Source organism: Pseudopodoces humilis, chromosome 4 (assembly GCF_049639895.1).
Source record: "Pseudopodoces humilis isolate 2021_Gansu_Grassland_sample_001 chromosome 4, ASM4963989v1, whole genome shotgun sequence".
Taxonomy (NCBI): domain Eukaryota; kingdom Metazoa; phylum Chordata; class Aves; order Passeriformes; family Paridae; genus Pseudopodoces; species Pseudopodoces humilis.
Window position 1 is genome coordinate 66944554 of NC_142203.1, and position 26336 is coordinate 66970889.

Genomic DNA, 26336 nt, shown 5'->3' on the forward strand with positions numbered 1-26336 from the left:
TATTTGTTTGAAGCACTATGGTCCAATAGGGGAGCAGTACGGTTGCCCAGGCAAACAGTCTGTATTTTTAGTCTTAGGCATCTAAATATACAGATTTGATTAACTGTCTTACAGCTTTATTCTCCTTTCCAGTTCCTGCTTTGGTTCCACAGTGATGCCTCACTGAAGGCAACCAAAGACATGCTGTTTATGATAGCTGATTATGGGTGTATCCTGTGGCTCTGCATTTGTTTGGAGTCCTTGAAATCCCAGTCCCAGTGCATGTTAGCATTACCCAGCTGTTATCCATAGGTGATGTTTGGGAGCTCTGTGAGTTTCTGTTGCATAACAGAATGGAGAAATCCTGTGAGGATCTGAGGAGGTGGATGGTGGGTTAGTGAAAACTTTGATCCTGTTAGGGTGATAGCATGCTGAATGACACGTGGTAGTGTTATGGCAGTAGGATTAATACATTACTGCAAAGCTGAAACTGCACATGACATTGCTGGTTTGAAAAGCACTTCACCTTTTCTCAGGTAGTGATCAGGTGTAAGAATATTTTTCCTTCAGTTTCACATTTTCAATCTACATGTCAGTTCCACCCAGAGTTTTTCATTGGGATTACATAAACTAGAAGTTTAACACAAAATCAATCTGTAAAAATGATATTTTATCTTTAAAAAAGTTAAACATGAATAATTTCTTTATGTTGATCATCTACTGTATGGGAATCATGACCACCTTGTTCTAGATTTGTGCAGCTCAGAGCAAGGTCATAGCAACTCATCAAAGAACTGCTGAAAGCTCCTGGCCATCTCAGGACCATAAATAAGTATTTAAAACAGCATGGGCTGTGGCAATGTCCTGAATGGGAATATGCAACATCAGCAAATGGTATTAAAGAAAGAAATCCCTGTTGTAGAGTTAAGTGAATAGTGCTGGATAGTGAGTCAGCAGAAGAAAACTGAAGATGTGTGCCAAGAATGCATGAAAGAAAAGTTATTTATGTCAGGGCTTCTTAGAAAAGCTCATAAAGAAGGGACCATAATTATAATTGGCTTGGTGAAGGAGGATTAAAAGGGGAGAACTGACAGTTAAATTGCAGCTGCTTAGAAAAATACTTCTTTGGGATATGTTGTAACAGTGTGAGATAGTAGGAGCATCATGTCAAATACGTAAATTGGTAAGATTTTTGCAAATGTCTGGGTACAGCCCTCTGCAGTTCCCTAGGGTCTTCACTGTTTGGGGCTGAAACTGTAGTTTGACAACTTGAATATCGCTATGGATGTACTGAAAAGTAAATGCAAAGACCAAGTGTGGGAGATGTTGTTTGCCTTTTCAATAGAAAAAGGAGTGATGATGATGCTCCCCACTAAGCATGGAAAGTGGTACGAATTGCTGTAATTGCTGTGATTCAGAGATGGGCAGTTCCAGATGGAGGAGAATAATCTCATTTTACAGTCAGTTGGCAGGATATGGAAAATTATGGGTCTGGCACAGCTGTATCTTGGCTGTCTTCCACATCGGTAGTATTTTGCATTGCTGTGTATGCTGTTAACACCTTGGTATATATGAACAGTGTGGTCACGATATAGCTGCTTGGGGAACTATAACTTTGAACTGGGTAAAATTTATGCACATGATTTGCCCTGAGAGGAGTTGTTGGGTTTTGGTTGTTTTCTTTTCTCTGATAGAAGGTGATTAATTAGAGGAAAAAGGCAGGAAGATAAAAGGAGTATATATCTTATTTACCTGTGCAGTTAGCATACTTGCTTTTTAGGTGTATGGTATTAGAATAGGATGTGAAAGTAGAACAGAAGATAGCTCAGAAGGAGGTTTCCACATATTTGTACTGCAGCCTCCAAAGATGTTCAGCAAAGCTGGCAGCTTCTCTGCTGCCAGTGGCATTGCTGCCACATTGAGGGGGTGGCCCTGCAGTACGGGGTATGGACAGCAACATTTCAGTAGATCTGATGTGCAAATTGTGATCACAGCATTTGGAGCTCTGCTCACACCTGTAATTAAAAGGCAGCATAAATTAAAATGGAAAACACTACAGTGAAAAGGGTGCTTTGTATTAGAGCTCAACTAAAAGAACTTTTAATAATCTATATGATTAGTGGGCCTTTAATAGATTTTATAGTCTGTTCAGTTTTTATCCTGGAGGCGTCTAAGTTTGAACTAACACATTATTTTTTACCATGGACGCCTTCAAGCAGCCTGTGAGGACATCTTCACAGTTACTCTCATTCCTATTTGAAGCTTTCCTGGAATATAAACTTCAGACTCTAGCCCTTTTAAATGCTTTTCCTGCTGCAAAGAGCAAACTCTTCAAAATTTTTGCAGCTATTACTTCACATTTTAATATTCCTCTATCCACATCATGCAACACATGGTCTGTGTGGAATTGTGGCAATTTACAAAAGATTGAACAAGATGATATACAGGAAAACTTTATTCCCTTCATAGGGTCCTGTATCACCTTTCAAGAAATGCTGCTTAAACATGTTCCTGGATTAATGTGAGATGTCTCAGGTGTGCCCAGCATATGGTTTGGCTGGGGAGTGTAAGTGCAATCCCATCTGCAAACAGTAATTACAACTCTTTCAGAAGATTTTAAATTACATAAATTATCCATAGTTTCAGCTTCCTTGACAACATGAGATAAAGTGCTGGGGTTTGTGTGTGAGCAACTGAGCAGTGGCATAAATGATTTTCTGACAATTTTTTAATGTGATTTTTCACATGTAATGTATGGGGTTTTGGCCAAGTGGAGCTTTGGCAAGAGGCTGTGGCAGTAACCACCCAAACTGCCAAGTGAGTTTTGACAGGGCTTATCTGGCAAATCTGCAGTGTCTACAGAAGGGTTTTCAGGCCCATGGCATGACTAGATTTCAGGTTGAGCAAATTAGCTGACAAAATGGATTTTGAAGGTTGCTGTGTTACACTGAGAGGTCTTTGCCAAGGACAAAAGAAGTGACAAATAGCTTTCCTTGAAACAAATGCCAGCCACAAACTGTAAATCAGCCAGCAGAGAGGTATAGCTACTGGAGAGTTAATTTCTCTCCTGAGAGAAAGAATGTCACATTAAGAAAGCTGAAGTTTGATCATCCACAGGCCACTTGGACTCTAACACTGGCACATGAAGCAGTTGTCGAGCTTTGTGGTTTCTTGGTTTGGTTGGGTTTTTTCAGTTCTGAAAAGTTAAAGCCCCTGCTGGCAAAGCCTGTCCTAGTATGCACCCTGCCCATCAGCTCTTTTTATTTCACCAAAAGCCTGACTTTCACCTCTTTTCAGGCTTTCTTTTTACTTCATAATAACTGGAGCTGCCCTTTAGTCTGCGGCTGTCAGAGTGAGCTGAGCTGTTTTGCACCTCCTGTAGCACCATGGTCTCTTCCCCCGCTGAATGTAATGCATTCAACTGTAGCATAGCTTGGAATTGCTGAAAGTCCAGTTTTAAATGTCAGAGCAATGTAAACTTTTATAATATCAGTAAATAATTCTGAAATTCTCCTTACTGTTGGCAACTGCTTTAAGAGTGAAGGCGTGTCTTGGGTGTAATAACATTATCAGGGTTTGACTAGCTCAGTTTAGCCAATCAACTATGTAATACTTTATATCTGTGGAGCAGTTATTTGTTAACTGGCCACATATTTTGTCTTGTAACAGTTTTAATGTCCAGCTAAACCTGAGAGAGTTAGAGTAGCACTTCATTTACTGGCATTTCAAATTGTTTTGATACACTGAAGTGGAAGATAACTTAAATGTTACTTCTGTCCAGGGGAGTATTTGTAGAGGTGAGTTGTTCACTGGAAGTGGCATTAAGAGACCCCATAATGTGGTTACTCCTTTGCTAGGACGTCAGGAGTTGTTTTTTTTTTTTATTGTAATGAAACTCCTGAGTGGATGGGAACATCTTCCTTGTAGGTGAAAGATAATTTATTCAGAATTACTGTGTATTGAGTGAGTACATTGCACTGCTGAAATGTGAGTTGCTGCCTACAGAGGAGGAACAGGAATACCTGTGCTTCTCAGGTCACTCTGCATCAGCTTCTACTGATGGGTCTTCATCTGAACTCCATTTCTGAAATAATTATTGCTTCACCACAGAAGCACACCAGGCTCCTGAGAGCAAACTTGCAATGTTTCTGCAGCACTCAGCTGTTTTTGTAACTCACAGACCAAAAACTGTGCATTGCCTATGAAGGTTCATTGGCAGCAATCTTCTCTTGTGTTAGTGTTATAAAGCAGGGTTAGGGTTATTTCACTGATTTCATGTAACTTAGTGAGAAAACGATAAAGGAGAGGAAATAGTTCTCCTGGCAGTTCCAGAGAACACATTACTGGAGAGGGTAAGTAGTTTTCTCCATTGCTTATTTGCTAGTGGGGAGATGCTTGGCTGAACAAGGGCCAGGAATGGAAATGGTAATCATTAAACAAGCAAATCTGCCAGTTGTGCTCTCCAAAAAAAATCATGACAGAACATACTTCCCAGTCCTGAGAGGTGCCAAGTCCCCTGTGCAGAGGGAGGGGGCTATACTTGCTGCTGTGGGATGAGGGTGCTCAGCACCTGACAGAATCTCACATGGTCAAGTGCAGAATTTGTGCCTCTGGGCATGGGAACTGGGATCTGCAAATTTCTACCCTATCTGCAAAGTTATTCAGACACAACATTATGAGTGTCCAGAATAGCAGATAGTGGTTAACTGTTTTAAAAACAGTTAGAAGTTGCCATTGTCCCCCTGAGGTTTTTTTGAGATACATTCTTTTCTGTTCCAGCAGCTGAGAAAATAACTCTCCAAATTAGTCTCTTTGGTTAATTTGTAGATTTGCTCTAGTCAATCAATTACCTAGGAGAGAAAAAAATTATTAAGTATCAATTGCCATTGTTCTTTTTTCTTCTTTCTTTTTTAGGTGAACATGTTTGTGGAAGGATTCCATGATGCTATTCTTCTTTATGCTCTAGCTTTACAGGAAGTCCTGAAGATAGGTTTCAGTAAGAAAGATGGGGAAAAAATTGTTCAACAAACACGGAACAGAACCTATGAAGGTAATAGTTGATATGGAATTCCAGTTTTCAGAGTCAAAAATCTTCAGGTCTTTGTTCTGTGCAAAGTAAGGTCTCGTGCATATTCCACTCCTAAGAGAGAGGAAAGCAACCATATGAAACCATGTGCGTCTTTAAGGCTGGCTCACATATCTCACCAGTCTGTCTTTTATTTGCACCAACTGTTGAGGTCTTGACTCAGTTCAAAGACCTCTTAATTTAATGACCCTCACTGATGTTGTAAAGAAATACCAATAATTTTCTCAGGCTACTTATTTGTTTTTGAAAAGATTACAGCTGCTTGCTTTGCTCACATTCATCTATTAGCTCTGAGATTGCCTCATTTTTTCCATTTCACTTTTTTATCTTGAAAGCCTGGGAATAGATAGAAGCAAGCAGGTGCCAGGGTTGAGGTTATTTTTTGTTTCTCAATGGGATTCCTTTGGGCCCTAGAAGGATTTCCCCCAGCCCCCTTTCAGGAGCTATGTTGTCTCAGAGGCAGCAGCTGGACAGCACTGTGCCATTCTGTGCCTAAATCTCGAGGATGCAATTCTGCAGTGCAGCTGGCACTTGTGTGTCACCTTGCTGATGCAAAGCAATGCTGATGCTTTTGTCAGGTAAGAATTGTAATAAAGAAACTGAAGATTATTAGTTTCATCTGTCATCTCTTAAAATATTTCCATCCATCTCATATAGTAGTCCAATCACTTGATGTAGACTGGCAAGATTTCCTGTGGAAATGCCTGAGAGAAGGAAACATTTCCCCTAGATAAAAAGCAAATGATTCATCTGAATGTGTAAGAAAAACCTCAGTGGCCAGGTTCTCAGCTCCTAGAACACACTGGATATGGTGTAGGAAGGCAAGAAGGGCAGTAGCTCCAAACCAATTTTCTGTTCTCAAATTGTGGTACAATTGTGAACACAAGGCAAAAGAATACTCTGGGCAGTTTAAGATAACACTCAAGCACTTTAAAGTAAGTGATTGCTTTAAATTATGCTGGTTGCAATCATCTCATGAGAAGCCCTGCACCATCTCTAGGTTGTGCTTGGTATTCCAAGATATCTCTTCATATCTGTGGCTCTCCAAAACACTGTTTTAAAAGGGAGGCAATCTGGTGCCTAAGGATTTGCTTGTCTGTTTGTGCTATGTGTGAGCAGATACCTCAGCACAGCCTGTGTTTTCTCTGCTCCTGTTCCTGTGCTCCAGGAAGACACCAACTGGTGTGCCCATGCATCCTTTGTAGTTCCATGTGCTCCACGTGGGCTACACGGTTGATTCTCACACCTTGCTTGTAAAACCTGTCAGGAGATAAAAATGTTCTCTTTCCTCACTTTAGAAAACCAGATTGTTGCTGATGGCTGCCTTATTCCACCTATTCTGAAAATGTAGCTGACTTGGGCTTTGAGGGTGCAGTTGGTCAAAATTCTTGTAAGTCATATGACTTTTTCTCCCTGTGGCAGTACTTTGGTGGACATAAAATTGACTTTTAAAGAGGCCTTTATCTCAATGTCTTGTAGTCCAGTCCCTTAAGGAAGATAATGTCCCTTTATCCTTCCTGTGAGTGGTGGCAGCATCACAGAGTACGGTTCATGCACACCCATCAGGTTCTGCTGTGGGACTGAAGCTTTGCAATTCCCTTTGATTTTTGCAGGCCTTGCTAATGAGAACTTCGGTTTCACCAGTGGAATTAATATAACTTCTAACATGTAGATATCTGATTGTCTTGGCACCTCATTTTTACACCTGCTCTGACTTACCAGGACTCCAAACAGAATGCAGATGCTTTTTCCTGCAGAATTCCATCTGCCTGCCACAGCTGCACAGACATTATGGGCTTAGGAAAGGACAAGGCTGAGGTGATCAAAGGATTGTTTAGGATTCATTGGTTTGTTAAAGACAGCATGGTATAACTTCAGGGCACTTCTGGTGCAGAGTATTTGCTATTCATTGGTATTTCCTCTGAAAAAGTAGAAATTTTTTTTTGTATGTAGGTATCTCACATAAAAACAGAAAGAAAGCTGAGATAAAATCATTCCACTTTCATGCAAATGCAATTCTTCATTAAGGTTGTTTCAAAATTTCCTACTTCTGTAGGAAATTTCTTAATTTCCTTAAGGAAATTGAGGAGATGTTTCTTAAGGAAATTGCAGGAAATGTCAGCTTTTTAAATTCCTATTTTTGATTCAGATGAAAAATTGAAAAATTAGTCCTTCCTACTGGAAAAAAAAATCCCATAGGAACTCCAGGTTTCAATTCAGTACTTATTTGCAAAAAACTGAGTTTTGTTTTTTTTAGGTCACAAAAGTGTCTGTTTCAACTAGCACCTCCTGTCAGACCCAGAATCCAAATTCATGAGTAAGCAGGGACATCACAGTTTTTCAGAGTGGCCACTTCTTTCAGTCTCAGAGCCAAGTGGCTGTTACACCCATTTGATTTCCCTGCAGTAATTGAATTGACAACTATGTGATTACTGTGTTGTTACAAGGAAATAGATGCTTAACAATAATCTTTGATTACCACTTCATATTTTGAAAACCACAGCAAGCTGAGATATTTTTGACATCACTAAATCTGAACAGACACAGAATAAATGGAGATGTGTTAAGTCTGTTGCATGCTCACTATTACTTGGCACATTGGGGGACATTTGTACTCTGAATATCTGACCTCTCTTTTCTGATTGACTGTTGCTGAGAGCCTGAATCTCCATGGCTTTGTGCCTGGTTGTAGTTGGTGTAGTTGGTGTAACATGGGTGTACAATGACACCTGTTTGCCTTGCCCAGGTGTCAATGGCTGTGTTTGGTGTCAGGCAGTGGAGGATCACATTTGAGAATATCTAAAGTGAAAAAGTGTACCAGCAGTCTTAAAGTGTCTTCACCATAGTTAATTGGTATTGTTTGATGGATTTTAAGGAACTGTTTGACTTACACTTGAGAATTTGAAGCCAAGCTTTTTGTACACAAGGACATGCATTTAAAGGTTTAGATTGAATCCAAGGATGTGTTCATTTCCCTTGGCAGACCAAACCAGTTGCCCCAGTGAGGCTGTGCAGTTTCCATCCTTGGAGATCTTGGAGAGCAGATAAAACTTTGAGCAACCTTCTGGCTGATGATGCTCTAAGCTGGAGATTGGGCTCAGGATCCCCAAAGCCCCTTCAAACTTGAGATATCCTATGAATCAATGAGTCCCAGTTTCCCCAAAATTTTCTAGAAATTGTAAAACAAGGAAGTGGAATGGGGCTCTAAGAACATAAACCAAATTAAACATATTACATAGTTAATCTTATGTAGATGAATACATGGCTTAATGCATTTGTAGTGCACATGGAGCCTCTGTTCCATGCCATGTCCAGTACCCCATTAGGTGGAAACCACACTGGACTAGTTGTATGGCTGCAGTAGCCCCTTCAGCCTGTGGGATCTAGGTCTCTGCCCCTGTGTCCTCTGCAGCACATGAGCTGGACTCTCTTTATTGAGGCATCATCAGATATTTCAGGATTAGGCTCTCTGTAAACAATTCATGTTAAATATATTTGTGTTTTAGTCTTACATAGTTTTTGGATTAGATTTTTCTCACGTATTCTTCAGTCTCACACATTTAATATTTAAAAAGGAGAAATGTTAAGAATTCAGGAATGCAGACACTGAGATGAAATTACAGTTTCTTCTGGAATGCCAACAAAAATGCAGGGAGATTGATGAGATTTCCTGTCGTATCAGTCTGTAAAAACCTGTCCACTGTTTTCATGTTTTGCTTGGAAAGGCTCAGTATTTTAACTAATTAATCTTCTGATTCCTCACATGCCATTCTTTAGGCATTGCAGGGCAGGTGTCCATTGATGCCAATGGAGACAGATATGGGGATTTCTCTGTGATTGGAATGACAGACCCGGAGGCAGGGACACAGGAGGTAAGGAAACAAACACCATTGCAACTGGCCACTGATGAATTAGTAATTCAAAGTAATATGATATAATCTCTTTACTTGGTGGCTTAATCTTATCAATTTAAAGACCAAATCCTTTCTGCTATCTTGAAGTAGTTATAGTAAGTTTTTTAAACTTTGTTCTTTTCTTTAACAGTACAACTTCACATGATGCTAGACTTTAACTAAAGGGTGAATTCTCACAAGCTGGCTAAGTACTGCTAATCTTGCATATGAGGAATTAATGTTGAAAAATGAGCAAGGCCTTTTATTTATTGGTGGGAAGAAAGATTAATCTTACAGCAACACTGATGCACGAGTTGTCCTGACGTATTAACACTGCAAGTACAGGTATTTAAATCTTAGGCTGTGGTCAGCCACATGCAGGAGTGCAGGCCTTGCCTGGCCTTGTTTTTCAGGCAGCCATTCCTGAGTGCCTTCTTTTCAGTGTTTAAGAAACATTTTAATCAGATGGCTCCATATGCACCAAATAGGTTTTTCCACTGGATGCAGAAGGAATGGAAGAGATGGACTGTGAAAAAGTCTGTGAGAAACAGCACCAGCTGCACGTAGAGAATAGCATGCCTGGGCTGAGTTTATTAATACATGCAGTGCCCTAAGTCCAGCTGCAGGGTAATGCTTTTGTTAGTTGCAAAATCAGCATCAGCCTCAGCTTTGCTGGTCTCCCCGATTTCAACAAGCTCAAACAAAAAGTAGCAGTATCTGAGCTGGACATTTCAGTGAGTGGTTTTGAATCCAGTGAAATTACATTGCTGCTGGTATTGCAGCAGAGAAGAATTCAAGGAGCCCTTTTAGAAGTATGAGGATGTCTTGTGTATTTTAGTGTGTAAAAGTGATTGAAAAACTACACCAGTAAACTGCAGACACTCACAGGGGTAGTAGGAGTACAAAATGGTTGGGATAACTTCGGTGTGAACAACCTGTGTTTCTTCTGTTTTCTCAGCCCAGGAGCTTTTTATCTTATTTATCAATTTAATTTTCATCTCTTACCCTTCTTTTCATTGCTCTTTTGCTTGCAATTTAAACTACCTTTTTTTTTTCAAATGTTACATTTATTCTTTTAATTTATTGTGGAATTTCCCTCTGCTTTTTTTAGATACATAAATATACATGCAATTAACATTTTACACATGATTACTTACTACTTTTGTCTGCCACATAATTTCTAACCTCATGCCTCACTCTAAAAACATTGTTTATTTGATAACTTGTTCTGTTCATCTGGATAACTTCTTCTGTGTAGGAGAATGTTTCTCAGCTGAACTGTGCCAGATGGATGGGTGTTTGGGCAGAGCTATTTTCCCAGGTCTATTCTCAGAGTTTAAAGCTAGAAGAAAACCTAGATTTCCTAGTTTGATCTCTGCTATATTAGGCACAGGCAGGTTTCTTAACCTCTATGGAGCCCTGTTGTTTACAAGTGAGTAAAGCTCATGCTGCAACAGGCATTTAATTTTGGTTTGGAGGCACTGAAAGAACAGAGACTGCCTTGCTGGTGCCCTCAATGTTTGTTCCAAAGATGAACCATTCTTATATATCTTATATTCTTATATATATCATTCTATATCCTACTTCTGATCTGAATCCATGTGATTCCTGCTTATAGCTTTTTGCTCTTAAACCATTCTTCATATTTTCTTATTTAATAAGTCTTGCTGGTAGAGGACTCACCCACTCCTGCTTGAAAACATAAATAAAATAAATTAAACAGTCTCTTAATAATAAATCTGATGCCTGTGAATGGTCTCTATTTTTCCATTTTACTGATTTTGCCTTAATTTTTGGACAGCTGCTGAACACATTCATTTTTCAAAGGATTTATATCCCAGTTGCAACTGTGAGAGAAATAAGTGTCTTTATTTAGTGTAAAACGTACCTTTGTGTATTTAACCAGAGGAAACGTTATTTAATGTCATTGACTTCAAAATGAAATTCAGGTGAAAGATTTCAAGAGGCTATCCATGCCTTGAATTCTAAATCTAGTGTATTAAGATCTGAGTTTTATCTGTGGTAGGACAAAAAGATGTATTGATGTGCTTCTGCCATTGTTTCTGACCACTTCAGTGTCACAGTAAATGGTCTTTCTGCTGTACAGAGGTGTTTTTAGACATATTGCTGCAGCAGAGTCAGCATAGGTTATCTTGAATAAAGCCTGAAACTGCTGAAGACAGGACTGAAATTCTAAAGTGCCTTTATGAATTGGTGTGAAAAAATACTGCCCTACTACCAGAATAACGCATATGTAAATATCAACAACTGCAGAAAGACAAGATTTGAAGGTTTCAACGTAACATAGTCAAGTATATCTGAATTCTGCCAAAACAGAAGACTCCATCCTGGAGTGTGTAGTTGAGAGTCTCAGCACTCAAAGTGCTCGAATTCCTGGAACCACAGAAGGGTTTAGACTCGGAGAGGCCTTAAAGACCATCCAGTTCCAACACCCCTGCCATGGACAAGGACTCCTTCCTCTGGACCAGACTGCTCTGAGCTCTAACCACCCTGGCCTTGAATGGATGTTGAAGTTATGGTGCACAGCTTCTTTCTGCATCCTGTGCCACACCACCCTCAGAGCAAAGAATGCCTGCCTAACATCTAATCTAAATCTCTCTTCTTTTAGTTCAAATCTGTTGCCCTTGTCCTGTCACTACCTGCCTGTGATACGGTTGTTCTCCCTCTATTTTATAAACCCTCTTGATGTACTGAAAGGCTGCAGTGAGATCTCCCCACAATTCCAGCTCTCTCAGCCTGTCCTCACAGCAGAGGTGTTCCATCTCTCTGATCATCTTGGTGGCCTCCTCTGTGCTGGCTCCAGCAGGTCCCTGTCCCTCCTGTGCAGGGACCCCAGCTCTGGATGCTCCAGCTGGGTCTCAGCAGAGCAGAGCAGAGGGGCAGAATCCCCTCCCTCCCCTGCTGCCCACGGGGCTCTGGATGCAGCCCAGGACACATTTGGCTCTCTGGGCTGTGAGTGCCATGGCTGGGCCATGTCCAGCCTCTCACCCACCAGCACCCCCAGGTCCTTCTGGGCAGGGCAGCTCTGGGTCTGTTCATGCCCAGTCTGGACTCATGTCTAGCTGCTGATGCATTCACTTAGCTGGGTGACAATCCTAAGCACTCAACTCACTATGGAGCAATTGAATACAAGCCCAGGGAGAGTAGGAGGAATATTCAGGAGGTTAGAAAGCTTGTGTAAACTGGATTTATATAGAAAAGAAGCCTGAGGGCAGAATCAGATAAGAGCCTGTAAAGCAGTGTTGCAATTGACAATTTGGTAACAATTGGATAATTACAAAAAAGTAATTTTATGTTAGATGCTAGGGAAAACAACTGACAGTAAGGTTAGCTAAGTTCCAGAATAATTGATGCAGAAATTGTCAAGTCTCCATCTTTGAAGGCTTTTATGAACAGATTAGGTAAACATCTGTCAGGAATGGTTTCCTTCAGCTGATTCTGCCCCAGGGCAGGGCATGCACTAGGTAACCTCCCACAGACCCCTTCAGCCCTCTTCTCTGGGATTCAACATCATACCACAGGAGCTGAGTGAGTGACGCTTCTCTTCTGCTTGTTTCACTTACCTAAGTTGATGGTAAAATCCTTTCATCCCCTTCTTGTTTTGCCTAGGTGATCGGGGACTACTATGGGAAGCAGGGGCGATTTGAAATTCGATCGAATGTGAAATACCCGTGGAACCACGGCAGGCTGCGACTAGATGAAAGCCGAGTTTCAGAGCACACAAACAATACACCATGTAAATCATGTAAGTTTAGTGACTCAATTCTGCTTCACCAGCTCCAAAGAGAAGAATCCATGAGTTGCTGCAAAATAATGGGCCATATTAAATTGTTTAGCACAGTTGTCCAACGGAGACATGGTGGCTGTCTCTGCCTCTCCCAACTGCTTGGGAGGTTAAGGTCTGGCAGCCGTGGGTAGTACATGGTCTGAATCACTTCCCTGAACTTAAACATAGCAGTAATCATGCACAGGCCAGAGCCCAGGCCATCAGAGCTTTAGGTCTTTATGGGGGCCTTTTAGCCAGGAAGAGGGATGTAACTGAAACCCCAGCAGAGAATAATCACACTGATAATTAGCAGCTGTGCCAGTGGGAACAATGTTCTCCCAGTGCAGGATGATTTTCAGTGTTATGAGAAGGCACTGTGAGGGGCTTAGTAGGCTAAGGAGAAGTGAAGATAGTTGAATGGGGTGACATCTGTGAATTCAGAAGGCTGACACTACCCTTGAAAGAGCAGGTGTCCAGTCTTTCTAGCACACTGACATTGCAGACCTTGTTGTAGTGAGTAGGAAGTTGCAAGGAAATTGGGGTAGGAAGATAATGGTGCCTTGGTGACAAAGGATAATCTTTTCACAGGAGACAAATTGCTAGTCCTGCAGTGAAAAGCTAACTCCAGCCTGATATTTCTTGAATCCTTGAAAAACTGGTTTGAATGCAGACCATCTGTGGTCAGTGTACTGTAGCTATGCACCCTCTTCCATCTGTACGGACAGAATCCCCTTGAAGGATCAAGGATGAAGGAAGAGAAGGAAGCAGTTGAATTTCCTTCTCTGTTCCTTTCCACAAACCCAGGTGGGAATGGAAATGGGAGTAGACTACATGCACATGAAAGTGCCATTGCTCTTCAGGAGCCCTGCACTTCCCAGAGTCACTCCCTGTTTGGGCTCCCCTTCAGCCACTCTGTCCCTGTTCTGCTGCTGCTGAGATTTACAGCAAGATAAAAGTCATATGGCTTTAACTTGAAACAATGTAATTTCAGGAAATAATATGGATGAACTGGATACTGGATAATCACAGTAGTTTTAATAAACCTGGGTGATAGAGGGTTAAGGTTCTCATCCAGGTAAGATAAGTTTGCTTCTGTTAACAGTGACTCAAGGCATATTCAGTGCTGATTCCCCTTATGTGTGTCACTGTAAACCCAGTCAGTGTTGCAATTCAGACCAAGCTGTCCAGGCCAGTTTCCTAACATTCCCTTGTGTCATATCTCCAGAACTGTGCCTTCATCTGACACTGATCAGATGAGCTTTCTCAACCCCAAGGAAAGCAAGGACAAAAAAGTAAACATGCAGATACTAGAACAGGTTCACTTGGAGTCCCGAGCTCTGAAAAGCTTTAGTTATTAGCTAATGTTGGTCACTAATTCCCTAATTGTGTGTATTTTCCAATATGTGAATGCAGATAGTTCTCAATATGAACCCTGATTGTTTACAATTTTTTCCCCCTTTCAAGCAGGTGGTCTAGGAGAATCAGCAGTTACAGGAATAGTCGTGGGCGCCTTGCTTGGAGCAGGATTGCTAATGGCTTTTTACTTCTTCAGGTTAGTCCAATTCATTGAAGGTTCTGTAAACTTTTTATTCAACATCCAAACTTCTCAGCTCCTGGCAGAACATCCTTGATGGGAGACAGAGAGGCACCATAATAATGTGTGCTAACATTTTCACCAGAGATGGTGAACACACTTTCATTGTCCTTTTGTGTTTATCCAAATAATTTTATTGACTTGAGTCTTCATCCTGTTACTACTTACATCTCTAAGTAATGTTACTCATGGAAGTAATTCCAGTGAGTTCCAGGCATTCACAGTTGCTTTAGTAAAATGCTCTGGCCTTGAAAGCTGCCTTTGTTTGGTGCTCCTTGCCAGCACAGTTGTGCAGGCTGTGATCTGCAAGAGATTTATATCTTGAATGGAATTGTACTGAACAGAAAGAGATTTCTGTTTTGGTGTAAGAGAGCATTTGGATTCCAAAGCTGTACATTTAACTTAATAAGCTGAGGTCAGTGCAGGGTGTTCAGTGTTTCATTCCTGTTTAAGTAAGATAATCCTTACAATGCTAGTCAGCAAATGTAAAATCTTGATAATTGATCCTATACTGATGGAATACATTAGTTATACTTGTTCAGCACCTTATGTATACAGTAGTTTATCCTCTTGCTATGGAAAAGCCAGACAGGAGAATAGAATTAACCTCTGCATACAAGAATCAAATAATTCTGTCCAATAAAAAATACCAGTTTATAAAAAATGTTAACAAAATAAAACAGGCAAAGTCTGCTTCAATTCACCATGACACTTTCAGGGTTTCAAAGAACCAAGCTTATTCATCAGGTACTTAAAACTGAAATTCTTCAGGGTGATTTTATTCTTGCATGTGTTCAGTGCTTATAGTGTTGTTTGGGTTTGAGATAGCATTATGTTGGCTTGGGCTGAATAAAGACTATCTTTAAAAGTAAAAGAGAATAAAAATCTGTCTTTATATTTTATATCATCAGAGGTTCTTGCATCTTACATAGATTCTCAACCAGAGATGACAGTTGTTAGGTGTGGGCTGTAGCATTGCTGATATTGGGAGGGAATTGGTATGTAAGAATAAGAAAAAAACAGCAAATATCCTGGGCTGCTATAAAGCTATGCAAAGTATCATTTCAAGAACTGAAGTTAAACTCCTAGTCATCTGACACAAAGATTTGGACTGGAAACCCATGTGAAGCAAAGGTGGGTGCCTGTAAAAGTAGATGTAGTACACCTGAGCTCAACACCCAGTCTTTTTATGTATGGTCAGAGGGGAGAAATGAGCACTTCTGTGCAGTTCATGTCATCTTCATGTAAAAGCTAAACCAGGTCTCTTAGGAGTTCCTGTTTCCTGAAGAAAGCTGTGGGTGCTGTCAGATGGATCTATGTGTTGGAGATGTCTAATGACCTGTGGGTGAATTTCACTCTCCAGATCTGATTGCAATTGCTCAAAACAGAGGCAGGGACAGCCCCCTTATTCCACCATTAGAATAAATATCTGAAACCTAATAATAAATAAATATAATAAATATCTGAAATAAATTATAACGATATAATAAATAAAATTATAAATAAAATTATAGAGATATAAGAAATTATATAGTTATATAATTATATCATAAATATATTTATAAAATATATTTTTTTATTATTATAGAGATATAATAAATATCTGAAACCTAACAAAAAACCCCTGAAACCCCAGGGTGTGTGAGTCAGATTTTCAGAAAAAGTAGGCTTAGCAATTGTGTACCTGGGAGTAATTTGTACTTGCAGCTTCTGTACCTTTTAAACTGTAAAGGTACCCTTCTAATTACCTTTCATTTGGATCTGTAATTGTCACAAATGAGTGTGCAAATACAGTTCTAAGTGTCCATGCAAACAGTTAAAAGGTCTGGGGAGTTCTGATATGTGGCTTTGACTGGATTTTAACTTAAACTCCTTAAATTCTGGACCTGTCCTTGTGCATGATCTACTGCTGTGCATGCTCTGACCCATGGAAGGGCCTGACTTGAAAACACATTAATAAAGTAAACAACACAGGTTTTTCAAGTTATTTTGGTGCTTACTGATACAGACACAAGTACTGAGGTAATATTTTCAGAACTTTTAGGTTGCCACTTTCTATTCAGCCATGTTGTTTGAAGCAAAACCTTGATGTTGTGAAAATCTTTCTTCCACTGCTACATATGTAGTTGTGACTCCTGCTACCTGTGCTGGTGGAACTTTCCTTGGCATACAGGGGTTTTGTCATACATCTCCACCAGTAGTACAAGCACATGGGGCTGGACTAATGCCCTTCTGAAAAATTTGTCCTGAAACTGAGTAGAAGCGTAAGTGTATAAAACATAAATGTGAATCATCTAATGATTTTGGGGGGGAGATTTGGGTACTAAAGGGGAAGCAAAAAAGCAGTCAGAGGGTTTGTTTGACGTACGAAGTAACATAGCAGAATTCTTCAAAAGGCCCTAGAGGAAGACACACAGGAAGAGCTGTGTCTGATACATGAGCATTTGTGTTTATTTCTTATCTGTCGTCTACATCCCTCTTCTTAATTCATCATGTTACCTCCTCTGGCATTAGAAACACGGTAGCTTTCTCAGAGGGAAATGGGAAGATTAGTTAGTTAATACATAGTTTGTGAGAAACACAGCTGAATAGTCAGATCTGTTTTTTGAACTCTCCAGAAAGTTCCCCCCCACCCAGCATACTGAAAAGTAATTTGGCTTTGATCAATATAAAGCAGTGATGTGACACAGTTCACATGACACTTCACAGAAACTCCTAATCATTTAGAGCAGAAATTTTCAAAGAAGCAAATGTCCGTGCCTTAGTGCTTTGAGACTGCCATGTAGAAATTAACAGGCATTCTTGAGCCGGGTAAAATGTTCTGAGGCAAACTACTTTAATCTTTGACCAGGGTTTCACATTCTGCCACGTTTCATTTTTCAAACGGCACCCAGCTGTCCCCTACAGGCATTCTTCATAAGGGAAGTCTGTTAGCCTGTAGCTGGAGAAGGATTTCTCATTCTGTTCCTCTCCTTTCATGCAGAAAGAAATACAGAATAACTATTGAGAGACGAACTCGACAGGAGGACTGTAACATGGGGAAACATCGGCAGTTACGTGAAGACTCCATTAGATCTCATTTTTCTGCTGCATAAAGAAGAAGCTGTAAAAGAATCCCATTCTTCCTAGGGAAAAGAAAGAATCAGAGAAAAGGACACAACCAAAGACATCAGTGTAAAAAGAAGAGGCTCTTGAAGAACTCACTCTTTTAAGCAGTAATTTTGTCTTAATTTCTTTCAGAAGCTCAGGAATGATTTACTAATCACATTATGCCGCATGGCCTTTCATCTCATGAGAAAAAAAAAATTATGTAGTTTGATGTTATAGGATGTACTTAATATGTAAAGACAATATTTCCTAAGGCTATGAATGCTAGCAGATCTTGGTTGATGGGGAATGCCTCATTTTGTTCCCTTTTTTTTTTTTAATTTCTTTTTTATTAGCTTCTACCATCTTCTTCCATATTTGCATCTCACCCATGGGTATCAAATATGGTTTCAGAGGCACAGGTGCTGGTTGCTGTCAAAAGGTAAAAAGGGATTCGTTTGGGGTATGATCCTGCATCACTGAATCACTGACATAGATAACAGGGGATATGAAATTTGGTGTACGGGCCTTAGTTCTGGGAGGGAACTGGCACTTGGTTGTAATTATTTCCACTGAGAAAGTCAGGCAGGTGGAAACACACAAACCATTCTTTCCTTGTTTGTGTGGCATCACAGTCAAAAGCACTGTTTCTCCCTCTTAGCTGGTGGGACTTAGGAAAATCTCCAGTGAAGGATGAGGAGTTTCACATGTGTAAAATAGTGACAGCAAAGACAGTCACATCTCTGGAGAGGACTGATTAATTCCTCAGTCTTATATGTGCTTTGTCACACTCTTTTCTGTTCACTGCCATGACTTTTTCAGGGGGGCAGATGTAGTCCATGTCGAGCCTGCTCCTGTTCCCAGTGAAGTCAATGGCAAAATCCCATTAACTTCACTGAGCACGGGACTGCATCCATAACTGTAAATATGAAAGTATTTGTATAGCTGATGCAATTCAAAAGGGGATTTTTTTTTTGTATGTAAAAATGACATTTCATGCTACCATTTTATTTTTTAGGATATTTTTAATCTTGTATTTTTCTATTAAAGTATCTATTTTTGCTTTGGTAGGATTAAAAATTAAGGAAGAGGATGTTTTGAAGACATATTTTTTATGATAGGAGTAATATGCAGGGAATTCAACAGCTGTAAATACACTTTAGAACCAGTATTTAGGGGAGGAGAAATGATTTTGTGAATGGTAGTAGACTTTTTGCCCCACATTTTTCTCCAGGCATGTGCAACATTCAAAGAGTTACTTAAAAAACACAAATGCAGTTATTGAATTGTCTATGTGATGATCACCCTGATGCTGTAAATAATGCATTTTTCACATGTTTAAGAGTCCTATAGAAGTAAGTGAGATTTAACTATCCATGTGTGTACAACATTAAACACCCAAGGAACTACCTTCAGGAATCGTGTTAAAACACTATTTGAGGCTGACTTTAATCCTGCTGCCATCAGTATCCCTGGAAATTTTGCCATTTATTTTACTAGGAGCAAAACTGAATCTGTGTTGAATTAGCTACTGACAGGTTATTTTATACTAGACAAAGGAGAGCTTTGCACTTTCTAGTCTACAAATGAACAGTACTTACTGTAAATGTGATGAAGACAAACCATAAAAGTATTGCCAGTGGGGATACAGAGCTATAACTATGGTTCTTAAGAGTCCATTAAATATTTTGGTTTATTCTATTCTGATTTCATAAGCAAAGCTTTCCGGTCTCAGCAGCTCTAGTCAGACTTGAAAGTTAATCTCAAAACTGTCTCTACATGATTTCTACAAAACTTCTAGGCCCTAAAAAGCCAGACTACCAATTCGGAGAAACCACTTTGGAACACCTGGGAGTGAAGAACAAGAACCTTGCTGTGCCTGCTTTCTGCTGCTTTTTATTTCTTGTTGGACATGTATTTTTTCCTAATTCACTTAACTTTATTCTTAGCGTATGGAGGGTTCATCATCACCTGCCCTTGTGATACACTGTCCTATGTCCCAGGCAGCCACAGGGCAAACCTTTGTGGCTGTCAGGGCAGCTCCAGTACAGCAAGTTGATTTCCAGCACCCCATTTCCCAGTCTGGGCCTGTGTCCCTTCTACAAAGGTGCTTTAGCCAAAGCAGCACTGATCAGTGGACAGTTTTCAGAAATATTCTCCTTATTTTCTGGGCACCAGAGAAGGATGGTATTCTCTTTATATCATGGGCACCAGAAGTAGGCTACAGCAGAAATCATACTGCTATGGACTTGGGGAGGAAAAAAGACTTCCTGATAATTTTCTGGATTTTTTTTTCCCCAAGCATTTGAGTTTATCTAGCCCCTGGGCAAGCTTAAGGCTTGGGACTTTTTTTAGATACTTCTCAAATCAATTTTGATCTACTTCTGGTTTTGAAAATAGGCCTTTCAGTATTTTGACTTTCCTTTACCCATTATGACTACCCTGCCACAGAAAAAAGGCAAGGAAAATTTTTAAATGTGTGGAGAAAAGAGGATATGATTTGAAGCATAAGCTTTTTTGGAAATTTTTTTTGTTGTGACTTGCTTTGCAGTATGCACTAATACTCAAACAGTGGCTAGTTAGGAATCAAGACATTTGTGTAGATGTGCATTTTTCCTGTGCCATGCACAATTGAGTCACACCAGAAGACAGGGAATCTGGCTGGGACAATAAAATCTCAGGACAGTGTATTTATTATGTCATTTTATGATACCTATAAAAAAAGTATAGTGAAAGGTCATTTTTATAATTAAAAAAATATTAATTCTGATCCTTTAGAACTCTTGTGTAGGGTTTTAAATCATGACCTCAGGAAGCGTTTCTTTGATGTCTGTTGGTGGATGCTGACCTAGGCTTAGCCAAAACTGTGCATCCCAGCACCTCCCAAGGGGTGAACCTTCTTTGCACCTTAGAGCATTTTGGATCAATGGGGTTTAATGTTTGCAAATCAATGCACACAAATATATGCGTTTTTCCCATGGAAGTGTGGAGATCATTTAAGACATTTCACCTAAGTAGATTCCTTCACAGCATAAATAAACTTGCTCTTCTTAGCTGCCTTTCACAGACCTTTTGCTAATAGTTCCCAAGTCTTCCATGGACCATAGATCAGAGGCTGCCTTAAGTTTAGATTATTCAGCAGAGAGATTCTTTACTGGCTAATGCACTTTTCCTTTCTGGTTCATCTGCATTAGCTCAATGCCACAATGTTTAGGCTCCAAACTCTGTAAGGGAATGTGTAATCAAAATAATAATAATTGATTATCAAAAGAGCTTTCAAAACCTACATTTTTGGCTTCAACAAATTACCCATAATACAAATATACATCTGTATTACAGAGAAGCACAAGGAGACCCTTGGCTCAGCTCAGCACTTCAGAACACACTTAAAATATGCTCAACTTCAGCTTCTAAGTGCTTTGCCCACTTGGGACCAAAGGGTATGACCCTGGCCATGGCTGAACCAAAGGGAGATTGGCCGTGTGCTTGAATTTAAGAAAGGCTGGATATGTATATTTATTGCTAAATTTTACAGCTGTGCCTGTTAAATTGAAATTGAACATATATAGTGGTTTATGCTCAGTTTGACAAATTCTGCTAATTCAGTATTTATTAAAATTACTAAAAAGTCGTCAGCTTAATTTTTGATTCACCTCAGAATCCTCTTCCTGAAGGTTCTATGGACAGTTTTTCTGCCTTTTTACCCTCATAACTTCAACACCGAGGTTTCTACTGCAATTGACAAAGATGAAGCAGAACTTTCTGAAGTATTGTGATTTGGTTTCCTGAAACCCACAGCTGCAGAGTCAGATGTCTAGGTCCTGTGCCACTGGTAGTTCTGAAACCTTTGTTTATGGACAGTTTGTGTGTTCTGAGTTGTCTGTGACTACCACCATCCCTGGTTAACTACCAGCTCCTGCTCTAGTGTGCTTCATTGAAGACCACACCCAGCTGAGCTCTGAAAACATTCAGTCTTTGCTAAAACTTGTGAGTGTGATTGAGAGCACCTTGGAAGATTGTGGACAGAATTCAGTTTATTAAAGAATTGTATTAATTAATTTCTGAAAATAAACCATGTTGATCTATTTTCAATTTGCTCATAAGCAATGCGCCATTGCATTGTTGGAAGTATTTTATTGGGGTTTTCCAGTGGAGAGTTATTAAGGTGTAGCTAATGCTTAGAAATCATTTGTGCTGGACAAAATAAAGAGTGTTCTCCCTGACATATTTTACTGGGAGGTTGATCTCTGATTCATTTTTTGGCTTAGAATTGCAATCACACATTAAGCTGACAAAAAACCCCTCTTACTGATTCAGTGGAAGTAAATTCGGGCCCTCAATGAGTTTCTTCAGGCTTGAAGCAGTTCAGAGTGAGTTTCTCAGCTTTGCAGTAGAACAGGCTGCATCAGCCTTAGCTGACCTTGGCTCCAGTGATGTTTTCAGCTCATGAATGCCATAGTGCTCCTGGAAAGCCAAGAATAGACATCAAAGACAGGAAGCTAATAGTCCTGGTCATAAATTTCTTTGGCAATTCAGTCCACCTTTTCCGGAGCTCAAGACAGTTCCACATCCTTCACTGCCCTCCTCTGTGCTTCAGAGTGTAGCCGTGTGGGCATTCTGGTTCTTTCAGTAAAGCAGTCAAGGTAATTTTTCCTCATTTTCTCGAAGAGTAGAGTGAACAGCCTTTATTTACCCTTTTTTTTTTTCTTTTGTCTAAGTTTAGAAGTACTTTGAAAAGAAGACAGCCATTTCCCATCATTTAGTCAGAAATGCTCCTTCTTCACTGAGAATGTTGGTTTTTATGTAATTTCAGACATGGTTCATTGCTGGACACTGCTCAGCTGTCAACACACCTTGTGTTGGTCTATGGCTATGCCAGCCACTATCAGAGTTCTGGACCTAGAATTACCTGTTGGGCTTTTTTTTAATCCTTATTGTTTTTGCTATAAAATGGTGTCAAGTCTAACAACCACCTTCCCCAAGGCAGGGCACATGGGAACAGACATACCCATTTCTAGTGGTACATTAGCTTTTCTGTTGGTTAGCAACGTGCCTTAGTAACTCACCTCACAACAGTGAGCTGTAAAGGGACAAATTTCCAGGTGCCTGATTTGTAGGAGTCAGTTTTAGCCCTTTTTAGAAACAAACAAACACAGGCGTTGTGCTTGGAATGTATTTTTAAGGACATGCTGGGAAAAATTTTGCTTTCAGGTATGTTGTGTGTGTGTCACCTCTCCTCCCCCCCCTTTCTCGCTGTTGAAAGCACAAAAAGATTTGTATGTGTGTGTGAAACCTTTCAAGTGGAAGAATTGAAGAGTACACTGTGCATATCCCTGCTTAGAGGCAGAAATTAATGCAGATGGCTTGAGGGCTGAACTGTTTTTCATTCTCAGATACCTTTTAACATCTGAACTCTGAGACTGATGGAAAGTGATTGTTGAAATTAAAACAAATAGCTATTTGTGAGACTCCAGACCTGGCTGTCTGCAGGGTCAGCAAGCTGTGCAGCAGACATTGGTAGTGTCTGTTCTCTTCTAAAGAATAACAACAGAAAGCCTGAGCACTGTGGTTTGCCCCACAGAAGCCTTAAGTCTGTCATAAATGCAGCTCCCCCTTTATCTCACACATAGAGGAAGAAAGGAAAAAGGTTAATGTTGGACCTTTAATGGAATTATTGCTGGTTTTGATCAAGAAGATAAGACTGCCACAGTTTTGGGGCTTTCTTGGGTTAGTGTTTAGTTGTGTCCAGTGTATAATTATATAGACTTTTATTATGCAATTACTTCTCCCAGGATTTACATTTTAGAAGGTGCTAAGTGACATAAATCAAATTTACCGTATAAAAACTCTCAGAAAAGGAGAGGCTTACAGTTCCCTCAAAATTTCTCACAAACCACTAAATTAATATTCTGAATCAAAGACAAATTACTCTGAATAATCTGACACTGTCACAGTTTGTATGTTAAGCTATATTCAGAAATGTTAGCTGGTTTCATTCAATGAAAAATCTTTGAAAGGTTAAAATCCACTCTGTGTGATGTTCCTTGGTGTTTCTGTCACATGAATGTTTCTAGAGGACACTTGAACAAGCAACAAAAATGTACCATAATGGGTATTAAAAAAAAAAAAAAAATCTTATTTTAGGGGTTTCTTTTGTAATGTCAACTGGTATGCATAGGGAACACACAATTCTGCCCCCCACACTCCAACTACAAGCACAGGTTTTGCTGATATTGTGCACTGGCAGCAGGCACAAGGAGCTCAGCCGTGTTATTTTCTACTTGGGGATTGTCTGGACTTCTCTTTCTCCCAAAAAAGAGAGTCTTAATGTGCAGGTCTGAAAGTGCTGAGAAAACCTGGAGAGGTGGGATGAAGGCAATGGGCAGAATTTGCTGTACTTCTTGTGCATAGGGTGTAACAGTCAAAAACTAACGGGACTCAGGATAGACACTGTGGGCAGAAACTTTGTCTCCCTTTTTACGGTGATGCTGTTCCCTATTAATGGAAAAATACTGGACAACAGAGAAACCTAGTACCAGGTGAGCAGAAAACAAAAGGAAAGCTGCACACTATATTGTACTGATGTAAGTAGAACTATCTGCATATAATGTGATTTTATTTATTGTTGTTTTTGTGTAGAGGAGAGTGTGTATTCATGACTGTGGATATAACCTTTGTTTATTTGTGTAATGTGTTTTATTTCTTCTATGACTTGGTCATTTAAAATATTTACATTCACTGGCGTCCTTTGACTCTTTATTCTGTGCATTTTCTTTCACACTTTTTAAAAATGCAAGAATATCACATAACCTAAATTGTAACAAAATGTTTCCATTAAAGACATAGGAATATGTTATCACCTGTTTCTGTGGTGTCTTTTGTCATCTATTTACTGCATGGTCTGTTCCACATAAGAAAGTATTGTGAGACAGTACAGAGTTAATAACAGGAGGGTTATTCTTGGTCTAAGAAACTGTATAAGCCACTGATTTTAATAATGCTTAGCAACTGATTAAATCAGGAATCAATCTAACCTTTCCTTGGGACGAAAGCTCAACCGTTGTATTTTGAGATCTGGGAAAGGTTTTAATCAGTGAACTCCAAATGAACTTTGAATATTTTTGCGTTTATTCTCAGTTGTCTAGAAATACAAGTAATTATGAACCAAACTATTGAAATGCATTGAAATCTTAACTAGCAAGCATTAATTTTTATAGCCTGCAGAGGGACAAAACTTATATATTTCACTCAGTTACAAGTTCATTTCTTATCAGCAATCTTATCAAAATTGGGGAATTTGATTCTGTTTCTTTCCTGTGTTATTAAATACAGTCTTCACATTATCCTGTTTTGTCTAGCCTTGTGCTTTCTGTATGCATGTATCTGTTGGAGAAATGTTGCCAGATTTAAGATCTGTGTTTTGAGAATATGCCAGACCTTTATAACCTGAAATAACTGGAAATGAGTGTGAGGAAGAAGAATCTGATCACACTCGTATCAAAACTTCAAGTATTAAGAATTCACTGGAGAGTTGATGGAGAGATAAAAACATCCTCTGGGTTAACTATGGACCCTTCTGCAGCCCAGGAAAGGAAAAAAAAAAGCAGAGTAAAAGCACAGATTTTGAGAGGCCCATTCATTTAGGGGAGGGTTGAACTAATATCCTAGCAGCAGTGCCTTTCACTGGTAAAAACCTAAATATGTCACTACATTTAATTAACTCAATGCTGAAAAAAAAAAAAAAATACTAGTTTTTACAGCTGATTAAAAGTCCAAAGTCATTAATCTTCTGAAATTGTAGAAGATATTCCCAATATTTGTTAGACTTGAGCTTATTTTAAATCTGCCTCCTTATAGATACACTTATATGCACATTTTACAAATAAAAATTACTATTTCTCCTGCTTTTGCTTGATGGTTATGCTTTTATATCTTCATCCCAATACAGACAGGAATCCTCTGTAAGTACCTAAAACTTTTCCCAGTATTTCTGTACAAAGCATCATAGAAAAATTTTACAAATAGGCTTTTGTGTTCTAGATAACTCAGTTAACATTAAAGGTGTTTTGGGAACAAAATTAGATGTTTTACATGAGACATCTCCAGTCTCTTCTAGCAATTTAAGATTCAGGTCAGGGTAAGCTAAAGATCAGTTTACTAATATTTGCTAATTTTCTAAATTTTCTAGAACTGAGTAGGAATGGTTAATGCTTTAACCCTGCTATCTTGTAGGGACACATCTTCAGGGAAGACAGCAGGAAGACAGACTTTTGACATCTTGCCTTCCTTGACAGCAACTGAAAAAAGTCTCATCAACTTTTCTGAAATGAAATTTTCTCTCAGTCCTGGGGATATTTTCACTCAGGCATGAGAGATCAGTGACTGAATTTATGTTCAGTACATGACCCTCAGGCCAACATGTCACCACCTTCACAGAGACAGGACTGTCTTCCACTGTTACTAGATTGATTTATTTTTTTTTTTAATAGCTTATCCTTCAAAATAAATGCTTGAAATGGGTGTGATGAACTGTGTAGAGATAAACATACATCAACATTTATGAAACTGTTCATCCAAATGTGTCAGGGATCCCTTTGTTAGAGAGCATCAGCCAGTCTGACAGGTAAAAATGTCATTTGGTGAAATTACTTAAGGCAATTGATCTTCAGTGGTAGCAACTTTTGGATATCATTTTAGATATCCTGAAACCTAGCTGGACACATTTTTGTGGCTTCCTTAGGAAACTATTTCTTGAGGAACATTCATCACATTTCTGAAAAATTGTGGTGGCATTTGAGCCAAATCTTGGTCTTGAACCTCAGCCAATGTTTTCTTGAGTTGAAAGAGCACTGCCAATAAAAAGTAATTGTACAACTGACAGAACCTCTTTTCTTTCCTCCTAGGAATAGC

At 39.4% G+C, this 26336-nt stretch overlaps 1 protein-coding gene across 3 annotated transcripts in view; it reads left to right on the forward strand.

The window, feature by feature from the left end:
- NPR3 (natriuretic peptide receptor 3) overlaps positions 1-24282 on the forward strand; it is a 45398-nt gene extending 21116 nt beyond the window's left edge. The window contains exons 4-8 of one of the 3 annotated variants that reach the window (XM_088054577.1): positions 4894-5029; positions 8843-8937; positions 12589-12724; positions 14213-14297; positions 17323-24282. In XM_088054577.1, the coding sequence (XP_087910703.1) occupies positions 4894-5029; positions 8843-8937; positions 12589-12724; positions 14213-14297; positions 17323-17434 (564 nt within the window). In that variant the 3' untranslated portion in view covers positions 17435-24282. Of the gene's footprint in view, positions 1-4893; positions 5030-8842; positions 8938-12588; positions 12725-14209; positions 14298-17322 lie in introns of all 3 variants that reach the window. The other 2 variants (XM_005527990.3, XM_088054578.1) reach the window with 2 other exon arrangements.
- Positions 24283-26336: the final 2054 nt, after the last annotated feature.